At 32.4% G+C, this 22,101-nt stretch overlaps 1 protein-coding gene across 2 annotated transcripts in view; it reads right to left on the minus strand.

Moving 5' to 3' along the window:
• The window catches only part of LOC132736125 (sodium-coupled monocarboxylate transporter 1-like), a 55,219-nt gene extending 35,564 nt beyond the window's left edge, over nucleotides 1-19,655 (minus strand). The window contains exon 1 of one of the 2 annotated variants that reach the window (XM_060723205.1): nucleotides 19,070-19,655. In XM_060723205.1, coding sequence (XP_060579188.1) covers nucleotides 19,070-19,432 — 363 coding nt within the window. In that variant the 5' untranslated portion in view covers nucleotides 19,433-19,655. Of the gene's footprint in view, nucleotides 1-12,885; nucleotides 13,428-19,069 lie in introns of those variants that run through there. The other variant, XM_060723204.1, reaches the window with a different exon arrangement.
• Nucleotides 19,656-22,101: the final 2,446 nt, after the last annotated feature.

A 22,101-nucleotide genomic window follows, 5' to 3' on the forward strand; every position in this document is an offset into this window, starting at 1 on the left:
ATTATCTGTAACTAACAATTTACACCAAAATTTTATAATTCTAACATATCTATTTATGAAAAGAGGATATCTACCTAAATCTCCGTATACGCTTGCGTTACATGTATTTTGTCTAACATTTAAAATTCTTTTACAAAATTTCATGTGTATACGTTCTATGTCTTTGGACTTATTATAGCCCCAAATCTCCGAAGAGTATGATAAAATTGATCCAACAAATGCATCAAAAAGCTGACACAATAATGTAGGCTTAAAATCAAAATCTTTACAATTATACAATAACATATTTAAAGCTTTTAAAGATTTACCAATCAAATGTTCCCTGTGCAACGAAAAATTACCAGTGTAGCTGAAAACTGTGCCAAGATAATTAAAATGGTTTACAATTTCTATTTTTTGTCCGTTATAAAACCATTTTTCATTGTTAAAAATATTTCCCCTTTTTCTAAATATCATTATCTTGGTTTTTTCAATATTGACTTCTAATCCCCATTCTATACAATAAGTATACAATAAATCAAGGCTATTTTGTAAATCATCATGACTTTTGCCTATAATAGCCATATCATCTGCAAAAAGTAACAAGATTAATATAATGTCGTCAATTAACAAACCAGAACTTATGTTGCTTTGTAAATGTAACTCTAAATCCTCTACAAAAATGGAGAAAAGTATCGGTGAAATTACCTCCCCTTGTCTTAAGCCCACGGCATACTTAAAGAAATCAGAATAACAATTACAACATCTTACACATGACTTAACTTTATTATACATATCTCTAATGATTCGCAATATTTTACCTTGAATGCCGCACTTATACATTTTCAACCAAAGCGAGTTTCTACATATGCTATCAAAACAAGATTTTAAATCAATAAACCCTACATATAACCTTTTATTATTATTAAGATAGTGTTGAATTACACTTTGTAAAATAAATATGGCATCTATAGTTGATTTTCCTTTCCTGAAACCAAATTGACAGTCTGATATAATGCAATTGTTTGAACAAAAATTTTCAATTCTAGTATTTAATACAGTAGTAAAAAGTTTAGATAAACAACTTAGGAGAGTAATTCCCCTGTAATTTTTTACGTCACCTGAGTCACCCTTTTTGAACACAGGCACAATAACACCCTCTGTCCATTTATCTGGGAAAAAACCTGACTCTAAAATAATATTAAATAGATCACCTTTAACATTCTCATAGTTATTTTAATTGTAATTGCCATTACACAAAAATTATCTTTGTCTTACTTGGTTTCTTTAATGAACATAAATATCGAGGTTTTGAGCTGCTATATAATGTAATCTTTAGGCTAGAAAGGATAATTGATACTAAATTCTCAATAGATAAGTATTTTTCACTTGTTTAACATTTTCATTTGTAACCCTGATTGACAACAGATTAAAGGTATTATGGTATTGTCACTCTCAGAATTTGGTTTAAGTAATTTCCTTTATTTTCTCAGAAACTACCGAATTTACTTTAAACGTGGTGTTGTGCCGAAAAATGATAAAATTCATTTATAAAAAAAAAAAGAATAAATATGCAAAATGATTATATATATAAAATCATCATGCATATTTATTCTTTTTTTTTATAAATGAATTTTATCATTTTTCGGCACAACTGTTGTGCCGAAAAATGATAAAATTCATTTATAAAAAAAAAAAGAATAAATATGCATGATGATTTTATATATATAATCATTTTATAAAAAGGTCATATTTTCAAAACAAAATTTGTGAAATTTCAAAAATACGTTACAAATAGTATATGTTTCAATAACAGATGTCAAATTTAAAATTATGTAACTGGAAGATTAAAATGCGGCTTTTCCTCTTTGTCCAATCAACTGTGCTAAAAGTTTTATAATATATAGGTGATAAGGTCAATTAAGCTGTCTGTACTTATCATGTTGTTAAACCTTATGACTGATAAAATATCCAGGTGATGATTGTTGTTATAAATTCTATGTTGCTATGTTACATTATTTTGTATTGAAACCTGATTGGTCATTTTGTTATTTAAGACACAAAAATGTTAAAATTCTATTGGTCAGTTAAAACGAAATCAATTTTAGAATTATTGTAAAGATACATGTAGAAAATTTAGGGTCAGTTAGATTTTGGATTTCCAAGTGATAACATTGTATTGTGGCTTTCCACTAGAAATAATTGTTACTGTTTTTAATATCAATTTGTTAACATCAGGATAACCTGTGTATGTGTTATATATTATCTGTGGCATTCCACTAAGAAAGAAACATTAAAATATAAAACGGAACATTGTGTTGTGATTAAAACCATCTTCAGAAGAACTACAAAATTAGCGCATAACAGTGGTTTAGTTGTTCACTATAATCATATGATGCAATATCAAAAGGCAGATAATCCTAGTTATATTTTGCAAAGTTATTCCCCTTATTTCTCTTAGATGTTTTCGCTCTGATTAACCTTTTGGTTACGGCTAATTTCAAACATATTCACTTTAAACTTAAAATACTTATTTCATATGAAAGTACTAATGCATTTCTAAAGGACAGATGACCCTGAAAGGTATTTTGTCTAAAATATCTCCCTTTTTATATTTTCAAAAAAAAACCATCACAAATATTCACTTCAAACGTGAAATATTGATCGAATATCAAGGCAAATATTTTATTTTAACAGAAACGGCAAATACGGGAAAAACATAGTATGAAATGCACGGTCAATACGAAAATCGAAAAAAAAATATCATGTAGTACTCCTTGATCATGTAGTATTCGATCCGCAGTCGGGTGCAAGATATGAGCGAATTTTACGATTATATGCACCGGAATTTTTGTAAGCAGCCAGCCCGCATAGAGCGCGAGACTTGTAACCTCGACCTTGTTGGTTATATTCCCGGGCTGGCCAACTAAAATTACTGATCAATCTTTCGGATGATACTTTAAATCTAGGTCCCGTGTATGGGTGCTAAAACAACTTGGCACGTTAAAGAAGGGGAACCTTCTGGAATCGGGATCTTTCCATATATGTTATTGCACTATCCTCCAAAATCTAAAATGACTTGTACTCTTCTGGAGGACTCGCCCATATGGGCAACCGGTGGCGAGTATAAATAAACGCAAATTCACACACAGTAAGCAGACGTCAAAGTTTAAATAAGTACACAAGATTTAGTACATTTTACGATTGTCAAACACTATTTACGGCTTTGCCATTGTGGCAAGTGATATTTTACTCGCCAAGTCGCTTTATACTATGAAAGATTCTCACTAACTATCATATAATAAAGAATACAAATAATGGGTTAAGCTCATATTGGCCTTGCTGTTTGGCTTAAGACAGCTAGCCGTTTTTGGCCAGAGAATTTAGGCTTTTTATATCATTGCATTGCTGTAATGAAAATCTTAATCTGTAACGCTTCATGATAAATATTTCAATGAAATTAAATCTGACATTTTTTCGAAAAACACAAGACATGAATTATACTCGTAACATATGTAACGACGATATTGGTTAGATATCTGTAACCACTTTTATGTTCTCCTAAAAATGCGCATGTCGAGTACGTCATAGTGAAGTTCAGACCATAAATACAAACATACGCACAATAGTGTATTTATTTTAAGATGATTTTAAGAACTTTATTTTTCAAAACAAAAAAAAATGGAAAAGATGTGTAAAGAAAACATCTTTTTAATTTATTGCAACAATAATATGAATGACCACTGCCTTTCTGGCGTTAAAATGGAAATGAAAACACGCATACGACTAGCAAATTTGATAAAAGCATAAACTGTTTGTGTGAACTTCATCCTGCAAATTAAAATCTATTTTAGCATTTATGACCATGGCCCATTGATCCCTTCCTCAATATAGACCTTTTTACAATACGATTTTCCATAGCAACCAATGTTGCATTTCGCGCATGCGCATTCTGCGTAGGGCAAAACGCAATAACGATGTCTACAGTTTATCATACTCACGGATTTATATTAATGTCAATTAAAGTCCGTGTCATACTTTAAGGCTTTAATAGATGCGATTTCATGTTATGTCACCCAAAAAAATATTAATTTTGGGATGACTTAAGGCGGTAAGTATCCTACTGAAAACGTGAATTTATATTTTAACAGATCTTCAAAAATGTGTGGGACTAATAATTCAATGGTCAAAAAGGTCACACACATGTCGTTTATTTAAGGTATCATTAGATGACTTTTCCATCAGTAATTTGAATTGAAACAGCAGGGTGTTATAGATCAAATTTTAGTATCCCTGTATTACATAATATTACACAATTTGTATTGTACATTTCCTTTGAATAACTGGATTTGTCAAACAGATTGGCACGCGAACGGTTGAACCGGGACGTTTAAATACCATCATAAAGTTAATCAGTTACGCTTATTAAAATGGTAATTTATGTAACTTTTAAATATACCGATCAATGTTTATGGATTTTTAGAAGAGAAAAATTGTATGACGTGCATTATTAAAATTAACATGTACAAAATGTATTACGAAGAATAGAATAAAATGTGTGTTATATCTCTTCCAAACAACCCATCTTAACTTCTCAAGATTTTGAAAAAAAAAAAATATTTAAAATCTATTTATGTGATTTAAATTTTTTCTGTTTGCATCACAGGCAAATCGGATAAAGGATATAATCAGGTATATTGAACATATTGAAAAATGCATTATCACCTGTTCTGATTTCTTTTTTCAGAATGATAATTAATCTCGATTTCAAGTTTTAAAATTTCTTTTGTTTTTATATGAACTATTTCAACAGCAAATAAGTTGACTTTTCATTTGCTTATAGATACTATTTCCACATCTTCTTTAAAAAAATGATCTCAGTGTCAGGTCCGTGATCATAAAGTCATAAACAGTTATCTTTTCCATGCCCTTTATGACATTCTTCGCCACAAAAAATATAAGTCATCTTTTCTATATTTGTTAAAAGATATTTTATATATTTTTTTACCGTTTACCTTGAACTAACTCGGAATTGTCTATGAACTTCTACTATATTTCTATGTAGGGCGAAGCATTTTTTTAGCCCTACGCAGATTGCGCATGCGCGAAAAATTCTATTTCCGGTCGATTTTACATAGCAACGGACCGCGTCGTAAAAAGGTCTATAAAGAAAGAATACCATGCAAGTTATCTACCTTCCAAATATGAAATACATTTGTCAATAAATAAAGGCTGTAAAAGTGTAGAAATCTATTTTAGAACTGGTGACCTTGACCCAACTGAACCATAACTCCATCCAAAGGAGAAGACCTCAATTCCATGTCCCTACCAAATATAAAAGACATCTTTCAAAAGAATAATGTTAAAACACCTGTAAAAATGTTAAAATCTATTTTTGGCATTGGTGACTTTGGCCTTTACCCACAGGACCCCCAACTAAACCCAAAGGAAGAGGACCTCCCTTGGCATGTTTGTATTAAACATGAAATACATAATCTTAACAATAACGGCTTAATGAGCAAAACTGTTATAACAAAATCACACCAGTGACCTTGACACTAGAGACCCCTTACTCCATAAAAAATACACGGCCATTAATGGTATCCACCTACCAGATATAGAAGATATCATTAAATAAATTTTTAAGATAAATCCAACTTACCGGAATAGGTTAACCATACAAGGTCCTATTTTCAAAGTGAAAAAAAGGAATATAACTTGGGAAAATAGATGGCAATGTCATGAACTTTTTCTAAATAAGTAAGTGTGGAAATTATGAAGCCATCAGTATAGACAGTACTTAAATAAATCCAACATGCCGGTTTAGGTTAACGATATTCATTCTCAAACTGCTGAAAATGGCAATAACTTGATTAAAATTTATGCAATAATTATGTTACTTGCCATGATCAAGTTTATTGTATTGATTAATAAATGTTTAAATTATGAAGCCCTTTGTACTAGTAGATTTTAGGAAAATTGTGCCCTAAAGGTAAAGGCGTTTTTTTCCATTATCATGCATGTGTATGTGCTTTTGCATGACCTTTCATAGTGATTTTACTGTATTTTAAATTGTTTCCATATTTATAATATAAGTCACTAACTTTAAGCTACTAGGCTGCCGACTCTAAGCTGTTAGATTGCCAACTTCAGGTTGCAAAGCTGACATCGATAGGCTTTTAGGATGTTAGGCGGCCTCCTCAGGATACTAGGCTACCAACGTTAGGCTTACAGGGCGTTAGGCAAACTCTTAAGTTCCAGGTCGTCAGCAATTTAGGCTTCCTCTTCCGACAGCGAGACAATTTGCCTCCTCAGTCAACTAGGCCATCAGACTGCCACCTCAGACGTCTCTTCTGCCATTTTACAGACACAATTGTACTTAACTATTTACAGAACAATGCCAATTTTGCAGTTTCATACAAATAGTAGACAATTGTATAATTATCAATATGTACTTGCATAAGATCAGCTAAAAATCGAACGCAAAACAATATACATTTATTTACAAGATGAGTATTATCGCCGCCTAAATTTTAGCGCAGTTCCATATATAATAAATCCACACGCTTTCAAATTGAGTAGGCAGATTTAATTAATATGATACAACAATAAAATTTGAGTTCAACATAAAATTACATCTTGCGACATTTAACGGTAGTGTTGCGACATTTAACGGTAAGGGAAATTCGTGCGACATTTAACGTTAACATTGCGACATTTAACGTCACATTGTTTTGCGACATTTAGCGGCGGTTGCGACATTTAGCGTCAATGGTGCGACATTTAGCGGCAAGTGCGACATTTAGCGGCGTTGCGACATATAACGGCGCCACAATGTAACTTAAATTTTTATCATAATTCTACCTTTCACCTAAACATTTCGTCTTCAGCCTTATTGTGTAACTTAATCTTTATCATAATTCTAATCGTGTAACTTAAGTTCGCCTTAATATTTCGTCTTTTCAACCTTATCGTGTAACTTAAATATTATCATAAGTCAACCCGTGTAACTTAAGTTCGCCTCAATATTTCGTCTCCAACCTTATTGTGTAATTCAATATTTATCATAATCTACCCGTGTAACTTAATTTCAACTTAACATTTCGTCTTCAACCTTATTGTGTAACTTAATCTTTATCTTAAATCTACCCGTGTAACTTAAGTTCGCCTTAATATTTCGTCTTCAACTTATCGTGTAACTTAAATTTTATCATAAGTCTACCCGTGTAACTTAATTTCACCTAAACATTTCGTCTTCAACCTTATTGTGTAACTTAGTCTTTATCATAATTCTACCCGTGTAACTGAAGTTCGCCTTAATATTTCGTCTCCAACCTTATCGTGTAACTTAAATATTATCATAAGTCTACCCGTGTAACTTAAGTTCGCCTCAATATTTCGTCTCCAACCTTATTGTGTAATTCAATATTTATCATAATTCTACCCGTGTAACTTAATTTCAACTTAACATTTCGTCTTCAACCTTATTGTGTAACTTAATCTTTATCTTAAATCTACCCGTGTAACTTAAGTTCGCCTTAATATTTCGCCTTCAACCTTATCGTGTAACTTAAATATTATCATAATTCTACCCGTGTAACTTAAGTTCGCCTTAATATTTCGCCTTCAACCTTATCGTGTAACTTAAATATTATCATAATTCTACCCGTGTAACTTAAGTTCGCCTTAATATTTCGCCTTCAACCTTATCGTGTAACTTAAATATTATCATAATTCTACCGTGTAACTTAAGTTCGCCTTAATATTTCGCCTCAACCTTATCGTGTAATTTAAATATTATCATAATTCTACCCGTGTAACTTAAGTTCGCCTTAATATTTCGCCTTCAACCTTATCGTGTAACTTAAATATTATCATAATTCTACCCGTGTAACTTAAGTTCGCCTTAATATTTCGCCTTCAACCTTATCGTGTAACTTAAATATTATCATAATTCTACCCGTGTAACTTAAGTTCGCCTTAATATTTTCGCATTTAACCTTATCGTGTAACTTAAATATTATTCATAAGTCTACCCGTGTAACTGAAGTTCGCCTTAATATTTCGCCTTCAACCTTATCGTGTAACTTAAATATTATCATAATTCTACCCGTGTAACTTAAGTTCGCCTTAATATTTCGCCTTCAACCTTATCGTGTAACTTAAATATTATCATAATTCTACCCGTGTAACTTAAGTTCGCCTTAATATTTCGCCTTCAACCTTATCGTGTAACTTAAATATTATCATAAGTCTACCCGTGTAACTTAAGTTCGCCTTAATATTTCGTCTCCAACCTTATTGTGTAATTCAATATTTATCATAATTCTACCCGTGTAACTTAATTTCAACTTAACATTTCGTCTTCAACCTTATTGTGTAACTTAATCTTTATCTTAAATCTACCCGTGTAACTTAAGTTCGCCTTAATATTTCGTCTTCAACTTATCGTGTAACTTAAATTTTATCATAAGTCTACCCGTGTAACTTAATTTCACCTAAACATTTCGTCTTCAACCTTATTGTGTAACTTAGTCTTTATCATAATTCTACCCGTGTAACTGAAGTTCGCCTTAATATTTCGCCTTCAACCTTATCGTGTAACTTATATTTTATCATAATTCTACCCATGTAAGTTAATTTCACCATTTAATGCACTTGATTATTAAGTTAAAATAAGCTCGTGTTTTGGCCTTTTTTTATAGAAATTTACTTCCTCTTCTGGAAAATCTTGATTACGTAGATAGATTCTTAATGTATGAAGCTTATCTGAAAGCGAACACTGCTTCTTTATTAACTAACACAGTTTATCATATACGGGTTTTATGGTGGTGTTGATGTTTTAACTTATTAAAGATAGTAACCCCGCAACATTGGCATCTGGTTAAAGCTTCTAGTAATTTCACGAGGATATATATTTTATAATGATACACAATATGATTTAAGGACATTAACGAATAACGAAAATAGTTTAAATCACCTTGATTCGAGCTTTCAGTCATTTTGCTGGGCACACATCATTGTTGCACCTGTTTTAAAGGCACAATATGCCTCAGAAATGATTAACTATTTACGTTTTCAGAAATGGCAAACATGGATTTTATAACCTTTAAATAATGGTTTTAGAGCGTGTAAGATGTTTGTAACCAGAAGAAAATAGCGCAATATGTAAAATTATATGTTATAAAAGTAGCAAAATGTAAACAAAGTAGTATTTTGACTTCCATACAAAAAATGAATCACTATAACTGTACCTTTTATTGCCAAAAGACATAAGATGAGCTAATAGGCCAATGAGTAACGTTTTGGAAATTTTAAAAGTACAACAAAAATATAACGCGTTTGAGACATGAAATTTTTTAGCACTTCCGAGGCATAATTGGCCTTTAAAAGTTTACACGATTTATGTATTATACGCCACTGCTTTTTAAATATATTTGCTATATACTGACATATCAGGTACTTATGAAAGCCCTTGAGGGCCCATTTGACTCTTGAGTAATGACCTGTGACCTTTTACTTCACAGTTACATGACTTGTGATTTATAATAGTATATTTCAATTAGATAAACAAAAATGAAAATGAATAAATGCACATGATGACCGCATGTCGTTTTGTTCACTGTACACACTTTAAATAGGATATAACTATGTAAAGATATATCGATGTAGAGGGTTTCTTGTGAAAAGTATCAGTTTTTTACCCAATTCCCGTTTAATGCATGTAAGTAAAAGTTTAAAATATATTGATAAGTGACATCTTATACAAAATAATGGTTTTCTTCCAAACTAGAGGAATACGACAGAGCAGTCGGATCAAGCCGCTTCTTAACAGAATCTTTTGAATCATTAAACCAAAACCACGCTAAATATCTTAAATGGGCATGTCCATCTTTAAATCTGGACAAAACAATTGAGCCGCGTCATGACAAAACCAACGTAATGCGTTTGCGACCAGCATGGATCCAGACCAGCCTGCGCATCCGCCCAGTCTGATCAGGATCCATGCAGTTCGCTATCAGTTTCTCTACTTGTTATAGGGTTTGTAAGCGAACAGCATGGATCCTGATCAGACTGCGCGGATGCGCAGGCTGGTTTGGATCCATGCTGGTCGCAAACCCACTATGTTGGTTTTGTCGTGACGCGGCTCATATCTATCATTTATAAGGAAAATACGTACTGAATAGCGGACAATGCAGACGACGATCAGACGACACATTCGTGCCGACTGCACGGGTTGCACGGGTAGGTGTAGTTGCCGCCAGTAGGCTAAAGTTGAAGTTTTAAATTTAAAGCAAACCCATTACATAATCTTTGCGGAAGTCAACGACTAAATGTATATCAGAGTGGGGTTCTAAAAAAGCAATAACTCACATGGATGTGGTTTTGCTCTTAAACAATCAAACATAAGTTCGTGCGTCCTGAGCAATTATCTTTTGTAAAACATACGTCTTCAAACATGAATCATTCAGTTTATAGCTGGTGAGAGAATGCAAAGTAAATTAAATGAAATTTGAATTTGATTTTTACTAAACAAGCAACTTTAGCAAACATTTGATAATATTGTCTAAAATAGAAAATCTAATTTACCAACTCTTCAGCTATTTAAAGAATTGGATCTTGTGGCTGAACAATCAAAACTTTGTTCTAATTGTTAAAAATGTTTTCAAGTGCATATATAATGTTCAAGTGTATAAGTAAAGTGTTTTAATCTAGCTGTCACAGATATTACCTATAACATGTCAAAATATACAGACATGTCATCTACAGTCAAACCTGTGAGCTAAGGTCATCCAAGGATCAGACTTGACTTGACCTTTTTAGACAAGTGGTCTTTATTTAGAGGTTACTCTGTTTCATTTAATCAATCAAGGGTTGGCAAAAAGTGGCCTTTATTTAAAGTGTTATCCAGAAGAGGTCTTTTAACACATGTTTCATTGTATTTTGCTAGGACAAATAGGTAGAACATGGTAATAATATGGTGATGAAATAGTAAATTCGATAATATTAAGCACTACAAATGTGATGATTAAAACAAAGTGTTAAAATCTTAAAATTTCTAAAACCTTTTTTAGTGTGTGACAAATTCGTTTTCTTATATGGAAAAGTGCAAATTTAAACAATGTACTCTTTTGTTCATGATAAAAGATCATCCGAGATAGGCGATTTGCCTTTCAAGTTATATTTTATCTTTTTTATTTTCAATTTGAATTCATTATACAGTAAAAGAAGTGAATTGTCAATACCATCAAGGACCTTCTTGACTTAATTTGTTATATCAACGTCTTGAGTTGTTCATTCAGTCCGACGCTTATCACAAACTGACTTTTAAACTTATTAAAAGTAAACTAAATTCAATATTGAAAATGCCATCCTATGCCCATTCAAACGTACAAATTAAATTAGTAAATTACCCTTTGTTAGAAAAGTCGATTAACATATTAAAGTACCGGAAATTGAAAAACTTATAATATATACAATTCACTTAAGAACATGACATTGGTTTTTTCTTAAGGTAAAAAATGGGAGAAAGATGTCAATTTTGATTATCGTAATTTCAAATGTGAAACAAATAGAATTTTGTAAGTTTTTGTATGCCATGTTTTAAAGTCGCACTGGCACTGATAAGCTGATATAGAGATTTTCTAACTGGTGACTCCGTGCTTTATTGGTCCAATCTCCACCTAATAGAAACATCAATTTCCTTAAGCTATCTGCGTGGATAAAATGTAAAACTTCAAATTTTCTTGCATGTAAGGGGCATATGATTTGAAGCCACTGTGTTACGGATTTGTACCATAACGATTGTTTAACTTATTGAATACTAATTTATTCGACAATAACATACATTTGCCATCACTAGTGGAACGGTGTAAAGAGAACAGTGGCTAAAGTGTCTACTGTGCTTTCAAGACCCGTTGCGGAAGTAAGCCGACGAAGCTGCCTCAAAAGTGCTCATATCAGGTCTGACCAATGTCAATTAAAACTTTTAAATGAAAGCGTAGTCCGCCAATACAGAGCTAGGTCAGTCGGATTCTTCAATGGAAAATTATATCATCATTTTGATTATATTTTCTTTGAAATCCTGGTTAGGGATTAAGAATGAATAAGTGTAATTGCATAACACGAAAACTTCTGTTTACATTGCAAGCTGTTAAAAGAAATAAACGACAAACAGTTGACAAAGTGTTATCTCCGAGTTTGTCGGATAAAAATGGTTCTAGTATGTGTCAAAAGTTTGTAATCAGCATATCTTATATATGTACCATGACTAAATCTGCAGATAAGATAATATATAGGTTGCGATGTATAATTTACATAAACCGCGCCATTTTGATGAATAACATTATTTTCCAAAAAAAAAAAAAAAACACTTCATATCCGTATACCATATATTCTAAAAAAAAGAATGGTTCGTCAAGAAGGTTTACACCATACAAATACAAAAAAAGATATGTGTGCGATTATTTGAGAAGGATATATTGTTTTGTACTTTATGTATATATAGATACATAAATATGTAAATAACAACACACTCGCGTGCACTGATATACAGTTGCCTCTGGCAGAAAACAGGTTTTTATAAATAAAAAATCACAAATTTATTCCAAAATGCTCTAACGTACCGAACTTTATGTTTTCTGATGATCGTAATTTGAACGTCTTTATAAGTTATATTCTAGAATAAAATAAACCCTTCAGCACCGATTGCTTACTATCTTGTTGCATTCTAGAATAAAATAAGACTTAAAACATAAGCATTAATCGTTAACTTTATAGTAAATTAACAACACCCAAAGGTACAAAGTTGCATAAATATAGCAATTGGCTACAGAAGAATTATTTGCGTGTGATAAAATAACTGTCATGTTCAAGCTCTTAGCTTTTGAATAAAATAAAAAGTACCTCATAAGCGCTGGTTACCCTCAGCCGGTAGAACACCGGTATAAACAGATGAGCCGCGGCCGCAACCACCAGAAGGTACCCGAGACCTATATACCAATACATTGTAGTGTAATTATACATTTCCGCCGGCGTTCCTAATAAAGTAATTGCCGACATAAAACTTGCAAGAATCGACAACGCGACGGGGATGGGATTCATTTTCCCGCCGGCTAACAGAAACTCCTTTGTATTATTTCGATTTCTGTCTTTAATGGCATAAAATATTCCAATAAACGCCGACATCGCCAACATAAGTCCGAATAGCACATAATCCACAACATTAAACGGCGCAATTTTCTTCGTTTCAAAACTATATTCCGTCATATTGAAAATTAACTATTTTTTACTCCAAAGTAAATTTTGAAACACTATAGTTGTCTGTATAAGCTTTTTCCGTTGTTAAGATTACACTTTAAGAAATAAGAATGATAAAAGTTGTATATATAACCTGCTCTATATGTTTGATCACGTCTGAAATGTAGTGCACATGAAAAATGATGAGGTATCTAAAATGGACGTGTATACCGTATAAGTTATATCAAACAATTCATGCTACTATATACGTATTCATCGATGTTGTACCTACATATGTACAAAATGTACTAAATCATTTAGAGGTCAGCGGCTGTCTCGAATAAAATTGTATACACACAACACAACAGGTGAAAATTCAAGTTAAACTTTACAGACGACATCCCCAGAAAAGGTACATTGTTTGACAAATTTTGTAAAACATAACTTTCTTTTCTATAAAATCTTTGTTTCTCCATGAGCTTTGTAGTCGTGAAAATAATTTATAAAGCTTGCAAATAATAATAATAATGATGAAAATAATAATAATAATAATAATAATAATAATAATAATAATAATAATAATAATTGTAATAATAATAATAATAATAATAATAATAATAATGATGATGATGATGATGATGATGATGATGATGATGATGATGATGATGATGATGATGATAATTATAATAATAATAATAAAAATAATAAAATAATAATAACAACAACAACAACAACAATAATAACAATTATAACAAAAACACCAAAAAAACAACAACAACACCCCCCAAAAAACAACAACAACAAAAAACAAAGGCTGGTTACCTGAGTATGTTATTTATTGTTGAGGGTTGTATTAACTTAATTTAATGTCTAATGTAAATTTTATTACTTGAAAACTATAGCTGGTAGTTATTCAATATGAAATCGTGTTTATCTACCATAAAAACAAGTTATAAAATAAATAATTATCAAGAAACATATCTTTAAGCCAAAAGGTAGAAAATGCGCTATACATTCTCTTCATCAAAAATGATTTGAGTTAAAAATGAAAATGACAATAATAAGGCGATCGAAATTCTACATGAATATCATAGTATATATACAAAATACCGGTGGTGAAATTTTATCTTCTTGAATTCTTGGATTCATCTTTACGATTTCAACATACATAATTCACGAATTCACGATTTCAACTTCATGAATACACGATTTTAACTTCATGAATTCACGATTTCAACTTCACGAATTCAACTTCATCAATAAGTTCACGAACATGAATTTGGGAAATAATGAAGTTGAAATGTCCCCACCGGTCTCTCGTACATATTTGAGCCGCACCATGACAAAACCAACATAATAGGTTTGCGACCAGCATGGATCCGGACCAGCCTGCGCATCCGCGCAGTCTGGTCAGGATACATGCTGTTCGCTATCAGTTTCGGTACTTGTAATAGGGTTTATAAGCGAACAGCATGGATCCTGATCAGACTGCGCGGATGCGCAGGCTGGTCTGTATCCATGCTGGACGCAAACCCATTATGTTGGTTTTGTCATGGCACGCTCATTTTAACATATACAGAAACCTTTGACAAGAACTGACCATGACTTATGGGAATTTTCGTTTCTTCTTAAATTTCAGTAGAGTACTTGCAAGCGTGAGTCTGAAACTCGATACTCTTTTCTATTCAAAAAGAAGACAAGTTCGTCTAGAAGGAATGGGACAAAATATAATACTAAAATCAGTACAAAGTTCAGCTGCGCGTTCTACTAGACCTGACAAGAAGAAAGTACATTTGTATTGTAAAATGCAACACCAGCTTCTTCTAATGTTCTTAGCGTTCCCAGCATTTACATATAAATATTTTATTCATAAAAATTAAAAATAGCCAATTTCAGTCCGCCTAGCTTTCGACCTTTATTACACAGATACAAAAAGTCACTGAACGACGCCTAACGTATCGCTGTTTGCCGTCCTTAAAGTATGTTCTTATATTTTGTTTAATATTTTGCGAGTAGCACGGACTATTTTCTGTCTAGCTGTGAAGAAAATTAAAAGTGCGGAAGTATTCTCTAAAAGCCTGCAGTTAGGTTATCAGATCTCATATGTTCCTACACAGTAAGTCTGGGAAGGTACAATATCCGACCGTAACAGTCAGTGGAAGTAAAACATTCAAAATGATGATGACGATGACGATGATGATGATGATGATGATGATGATGATGATGATAAAGATGATGATATTGATGACGATGAAGTTGATAATTATAATATTATTCACTGTTACGTATTATTACATTTATAATATTATTTTAATAAAGAAAGATATTCTCTCAAGTGTCGGACTCGTAAATGATGCTATAACTTCACATATATAGTAGAGAGATGTTACATTACTCATATTTTAAGACATGTGTAAAAAACAGCTCTCGTATAGCAAACTTTAAAATAGCTTCATGTATATAAAAAGCTAAATCAACAAGCTTGATGACCTTTGAATTGTCATAAACAACAACTTAACACAATTCATAATCTTCGGTAAATAATAATGATATATTATGCAAAAAGACCTATATTTGTTTTGTTTAATCAAACACATTCAAGTGTTTTATTTAGTTCTTAAACAACATGTTTTACAGCTTCTACAATGTATAGTCCTGTCCTTATGCAAATATTGAATGACGTCATGCACTTTAAACCACAAAACATTACCAAATTAACCAACTCATACGTAAAATGATGCATATACTTTGATATACGTATATATTTGAGTCGCGTCATGACAAAACCAACGCAATGCGTTTGCGACCAGCATGGATCCAGACCAGCCTGCGCATCCGCGCAGTCTGATCAGGATCCAAGCTGTTCGCTTACAAACCCTATTACAAGTAGAGAAACTGATAACGAACAGCATGGATCCTGATCAGACTTCGCGGATGCGCAGGCTGGTCTGGATCCATGCTGGTCGCAAACGCATAATGTTGGTTTTGTCGTGACGCGGCTCAAGTATTATAATCCTTGAATAACACTTCCTGGTAGAGAAGTGTAGTGCAGAACAACACCAGTTTAAAATGTCGTCTGTTATTTAAACTGCACCCAACACCAACGCTTTCTACGTCACAACCAGATATCCGCAAAATGTTTGCACCATACAGAATGATTTAATATTAAACAGGTGTATGCGGTATTCCCATTTTAAAATAGAGGTGTCATATGTAGTCCACATATGAATTACATTTATTTATTTTCACAAAATTTACTCAGTCTTATTTATATTCTTTTTTTTCCCAATGGGCGACACCATCAGCCAAGTACATGTACAAGTTATTTTTTATTTTAGTTGTTGAGAAAAAAGTATGACAGAGATTTATTCAAACGATTTTGCAAAAACCATCGGTATTTAGCGTTGAATACATGTATGTAAAGAACTATTACGTGGGACTTTTGTCTAAAATTTTATTAAAAAGATAATTCGTCATTTCAATCGGAGCAGTGGTTGCTCGAACTTGTAATCCTTTAGTTTGTAGTCAGACGGTGTCAACACTAGACAACTGTGTCTGCTAAATGTCAGCCATTTATCCTGTATGTTACGTGGCACTGTTCGGAATTATCCCATTGTGTGTGAAAATAGTGATGAAGAACCAAAAAACAGCAACAAATAATCGTCATGAAATACGTCAAACAACATAATAAGAGTTTAATTGTTTTTGTAAATTTGACCTTATTCGTGACTCATGAATAACAATAAGGTAATGCTCTTGATAAGCTAAGTACCACTTAATTACGTACATAATGGAAAAATTGATGAAATATTGTGTTCCTCCTACATTTTCACTTGATTAAAATTATAAGTAGGTCGTTAAACTAACATTAAAATCAAGCGTTCCGAAGAATGATAAACGCTAACTACGCTTGATTTATCAAATGGACTGATTTGGAACAATGTAACGTTTAAAAACACGAAAAAGTTTTGAATTGCATAAAATGAATAAAATAAATTCAGTTTTGGATTTGCTGCTAATGAAACCCAAGAATCTTTAAAGCTGCCTATTATACAAATAATATTTGATCAGAAAAAGAAAAAAAACAAGAGCGTTACAATAAACAAACTCATAAGAGAGAATTATCAGTCTTATCAGAAGCAGCATCTACCTTATCAAAAATAAAAAGAACAAGATATCACCCGTAACGTATTGTGTGTAAAACATAAGATTGTCCTAAATAAAAACAATTTTTAGTGTCCAGCTTTATTTGTCATCCAATGAAAACTCTGTATTTCTTAAAAATTATGTGTGTTAATTTTCATAGAAGAAAAAAAGTCGATACTATATTGAAATCCGTTCATAGTCGCCTTCTATTTTTCATAGTGCTTCATAGTACCGCGTAGTGACGTAATCAAGAGCCAAATAAAGCTTGACACTAAATATGTTAGTGTTCATCCTTAGCTGTTCTACAGAAATTAGAAACATTCTCCTGTCGCTATCGCTCCCGTCGAAGTTTCTAATTTCTGTAGAACAGCACGGATGAACACTAACATATACATAGTGATTGGAAATTTCTTCATTTACATTTCTATAACATTGAATTTGTTTTGTTCTGTACAAAATATGACAGCCGTTTCATATAAGAGACACACTAGCCGTTCAATAGTTTCTATATTCATTTTATATCAACACGTAGCACTTTTTAAATAGTCAATAAATTCTAACTTCTGTTGATAGAGCACGGGTTTTTCGTGTTTTATCAGTGGCCTAGGAGTTTGTTGTTGCATTTGTGCAATTGATTGAATTGCACAAACTTCCGGTAACATTTTGATAACAATTTGATGCATGCTCCTAGACTAAAGTAACTTTTAATGTAATTGTAATCGTAACCTTTATTGTGATACGTTAATAAGTGATATTATGAAAATATCACATAAAGTTGAAATCACTTAATCCCCATTGTTCAACCATAAGAATATTTTCCATTAGCTTTTGTTTGTTTGTTTGATTTTACGCCTTTTTCCAACAGTATTTCAGTCATATAGGCGGGTAGTTTCCTAACCATCGATCCTGGAGAGTTACAGTACTAGACTACCTTCCTCCGTGCTAAACTACCAAAGCATCTTCCGGGGATCGAACCCACACCAGAGAGGTAACTGGATTAGAAGTCATCGACTCTAATCCCTCGACAACGGAGGCGGGTTTTTCCATTAGCATTTCAAATACATTAAACAAAATGGAAATCATTTGGATATTTTCATAATATATTTCTTGAAACAAAACTGTTGATTAAGTGGTATAGTATGAGTATTAATATGCTGAATAATAATATTTTGTTCTATATCTATTTATTGTCTGCTATGTATATAGATAAGTCATATCAAATCAAGTATATAAAATTTATTTCATGGTAAACTGTCTTATTTGATATCAAATACTATTAACATTATTATTATTTGTAAACAAATTTTCTATTAAAGGACCAATTCATTATATAAACCACCTTCCATGAATATACTCCATAAACAATAATTTGGAGCATGTGTTTAAAATAGAGTATTCGTATTCCAAATTCACACACTTGTTTATTTATACTCGACAAAAACCACCCCAAGAAAAGTCCGCCTACCTTAAAATAGAAACAGATGCCAGGAATTTATGTAGGTCATTGTACATGTAACATAACTTACTGAACTTTCCTGACTCTCGAGAAATCTTTATCAAGAGAATATTACTTTCAATGCGTTTTCTTCGCAGCATTCAAATCTTGTATTCATACACCTAAAATGTGATGTGCCATATGGTTTAATAAGAAATAAAAGATATTTTGAATGGAAAGAACAAAAATCATTGTATTATTTATACGTACCTCATAAGCGCTGGTAACCCTCAGCCGGTAGAATACCGGTATAAACAGATGAGCCGCAACCGCAACCACCAGAAGGTACCCGAGACCTATATACCAATACATTGTCGTAAAATTGTACATTTCCGCCGGCGTTCCTAATAAAGTAATTGCCGACATAAAACTTGCAAGAATCGACAGCGCGACCGGGATGGGATTCATTTTCCCGCCGGCTAAAAGAAACTCTTTCGTATTATTACGATTTCTGTCTTTAACAGCATAAAATATTCCAATAAACGCCGAAACTGACAACATAAGTCCGAAAAGCACATAATCCACCGGTGTGAATGGAGCAATAATTTTAGTTTCAAAACTGTATCCCGCCATTTTCAAAATTAAAACTTTTAAACTCAAGTGCTACGCCTTTTAAATAAAGTTCCAAAGCCAAAAATTTTCTAATGTATATCTTTAACTCAACTGCTATGCTTTTTAAACGTTAACTTCCTACATAAAGTTCCAAAAGCAACAAATTTCTATATAAAATGTACTATTCCGTATGTTTACAAACACTCAGTAAGTCGGGTAGTGTGAGAGGCTGTGTAGAGAAACAGAGATAAAATCTAATTCTGTTAGAGGAAATATTTACACTGTTCTCAGGGAAAAAAAAAACGTTGTTTCAATTTGATAGTTATGCCCTGTTTGTTTGTTTGTCATTAGTAAACCCCATCTGCCAGAACTGCTTTTCTTACTGTGAAACACGCATTTGGTTAGTTTTTTTAACCTGTTTAAACTCGATACATGTAACTGTTCTTTTTCTGAATTTCCTATATCAAAATAATAAATACTAAGGTTATAAAATAGTGAAGGCTACGTTATACATACATACACAAAGTCCGTGAATGGTCAGCTGGCATGTAGAGGTATTAGTTATCATCGATTTTGTTCCTATTTCATTTACTAGATTTTACCTTTTTCGCATTTTTGCATTAAATTTTTACAGTATTTCTTTTTTTGTGTTGTTTAGCAAGCTAGCTAGGTTGATTTTTGAAAGTATTCCTTAATGTTTTTTTGTACCTATTGTTAACACAACAAAATGATCCATATTGGCATTTTGTCACTGTTCTCTTGTGCAGTAACGGCTTAACTCCTTATATAATTTAATGGGAGTTAACCCGTTACTGCACTAAGGTGACTTAACATTAAACCTGCTGTAACCGGAAGTGTTTAGCCTTTGCCACCACGATCCACCAGTCTAGCCTGCAGCCTGACGTACCAAGCTCTACAATGTACGCTGACCAACTTTGAAATTAACTTCTTGATATCCCTAAAATGGATAATGGACAGTTCACAAAATGGACGCTGGCCGAGCCCATAAAAAATAGCACGTTAATGCCCGAATAATTAATTGAAATTATGTAATTGAGAAAACAGGATATACTTGATGGGATATCTGACTAAATGACAAATGTTATCTTGTTGACTAACAATTAAAAAGAAAATTTCCGGCGTTTTTTTTCTTGTTTACATCCTGTGAAGTTATAGTATACTTAAAACAAAGTTCTGTTTTATTTATACACAAATACTAAGAAATGATTACGTTATGATAGTTATTTGTAAACAAACAGTAACATCCTGGTTAAACTAATCTTCGACTTTGTACTAAGTTATTCAATTATTCCTGGAAGAACAAAGGAAGTAAAAGTTTGAGTAGGACAATAACGCGTAATTAAACTTCCTGAGATAATATAAAAAGTTTGAAGATGTTGTTGTTGTTTACTTTCCGTGTAAATACTTAAGATGCTAAGTATATAAATAATAATTAATACAGAGTAAGCTAAAAAATATAAGTGTTTTTCTTTCCGTGTAAAGCTATAATAAGAATGCTAAGAATATAAATAATAATTAATCAAGAGTAAGCTTATGATATAAGTGTTTACATACTAAACTCGAGGGAAGTAAATTCTATTTGTATTTCTTTTTGCGTTATAGATTACTCCCCGCAGGTACCGTGTCCCCGTCGGTATCGCGGTATTCCGAACTTGCATGCGTAACGCCATGTAATAGCATGGCAGTGTCTAAGTATTATTTTCTTTGATCACCAACATAAACTTCGATAAACAAATGTTATTATGTTTATGTAAAGATACAACATTATTTTCATTGTTTCATTATAAAAAAATATTAAAAAACATGGTACTTAAAGGCACCACTCTCTAAGTAAAATATATATCCATTTTTTTAATAAATCTTCAGCTGCTTTTAAATTCTGCAACATTTCTCTGAAGAGAACCACATAAGAGCTGGTTAAAGAAATTACTTCTTATTTCAGATTTAAGGTAGTCCGTTTTAACCACAGCTTTTGAGAATCTTGAATCTTTTAAATTCAGTTTCTTATACATTGTTTGTCCATGTATTGTATATCTTTACCTTTACTCTTGAAGTGAAAAATGTAATCAGGAGGAGTGGATGTGAGTGAAGGAAAGAAATAGGTAGATTTTGATTAACGAGTGTTTGAACAGTTGTACATTATTCCAACATCCTGAAAAGGTCCTAATTTCATCCCAGATCGTCCCAGATCATCCCAGTAACTAACACGGGGTGGTCCTGGGCTCTGCCGGGAGTTAGTGAGACCGAGCTTTAAGAATTGATTTTCAAACCCCACTATGATCACAAAAAGTCAAAAGTTACTAGTCACCAATGCAGATACTCTTAAATTTTAATTCAACCACGCTGTCGCTATATGATTATTTTTTTATCTAAATATAACACTTCGCGGGACGAAATACCAAATTTTTACGAGCCGAACGTGTAATGAATAACTTCCGTATATACATGTATATTAAGCCCAACTCGTATATTGCCAGTAGAGTTGTTTGATAAAAATCTTGAAATTACGATCATAGCAATTGTTTGTTTGTTTGACTTGGGTTTTATGTCACAGCGACACAGTATAGGTCATTTGGCGACGTTCCAGCTTTACTGGTGGAGGAAGACCTCAGGTGCCCCTCCGTGCATTTTTTCAGGCACGAACGGACACCTGAGTAGAACCACCGACG

The sequence above is a fragment of the Ruditapes philippinarum genome, unplaced genomic scaffold, assembly GCF_026571515.1.
Source record: "Ruditapes philippinarum isolate M1 unplaced genomic scaffold, ASM2657151v2 ctg4085_1_1_1_1, whole genome shotgun sequence".
Lineage (NCBI taxonomy): Eukaryota > Metazoa > Mollusca > Bivalvia > Venerida > Veneridae > Ruditapes > Ruditapes philippinarum.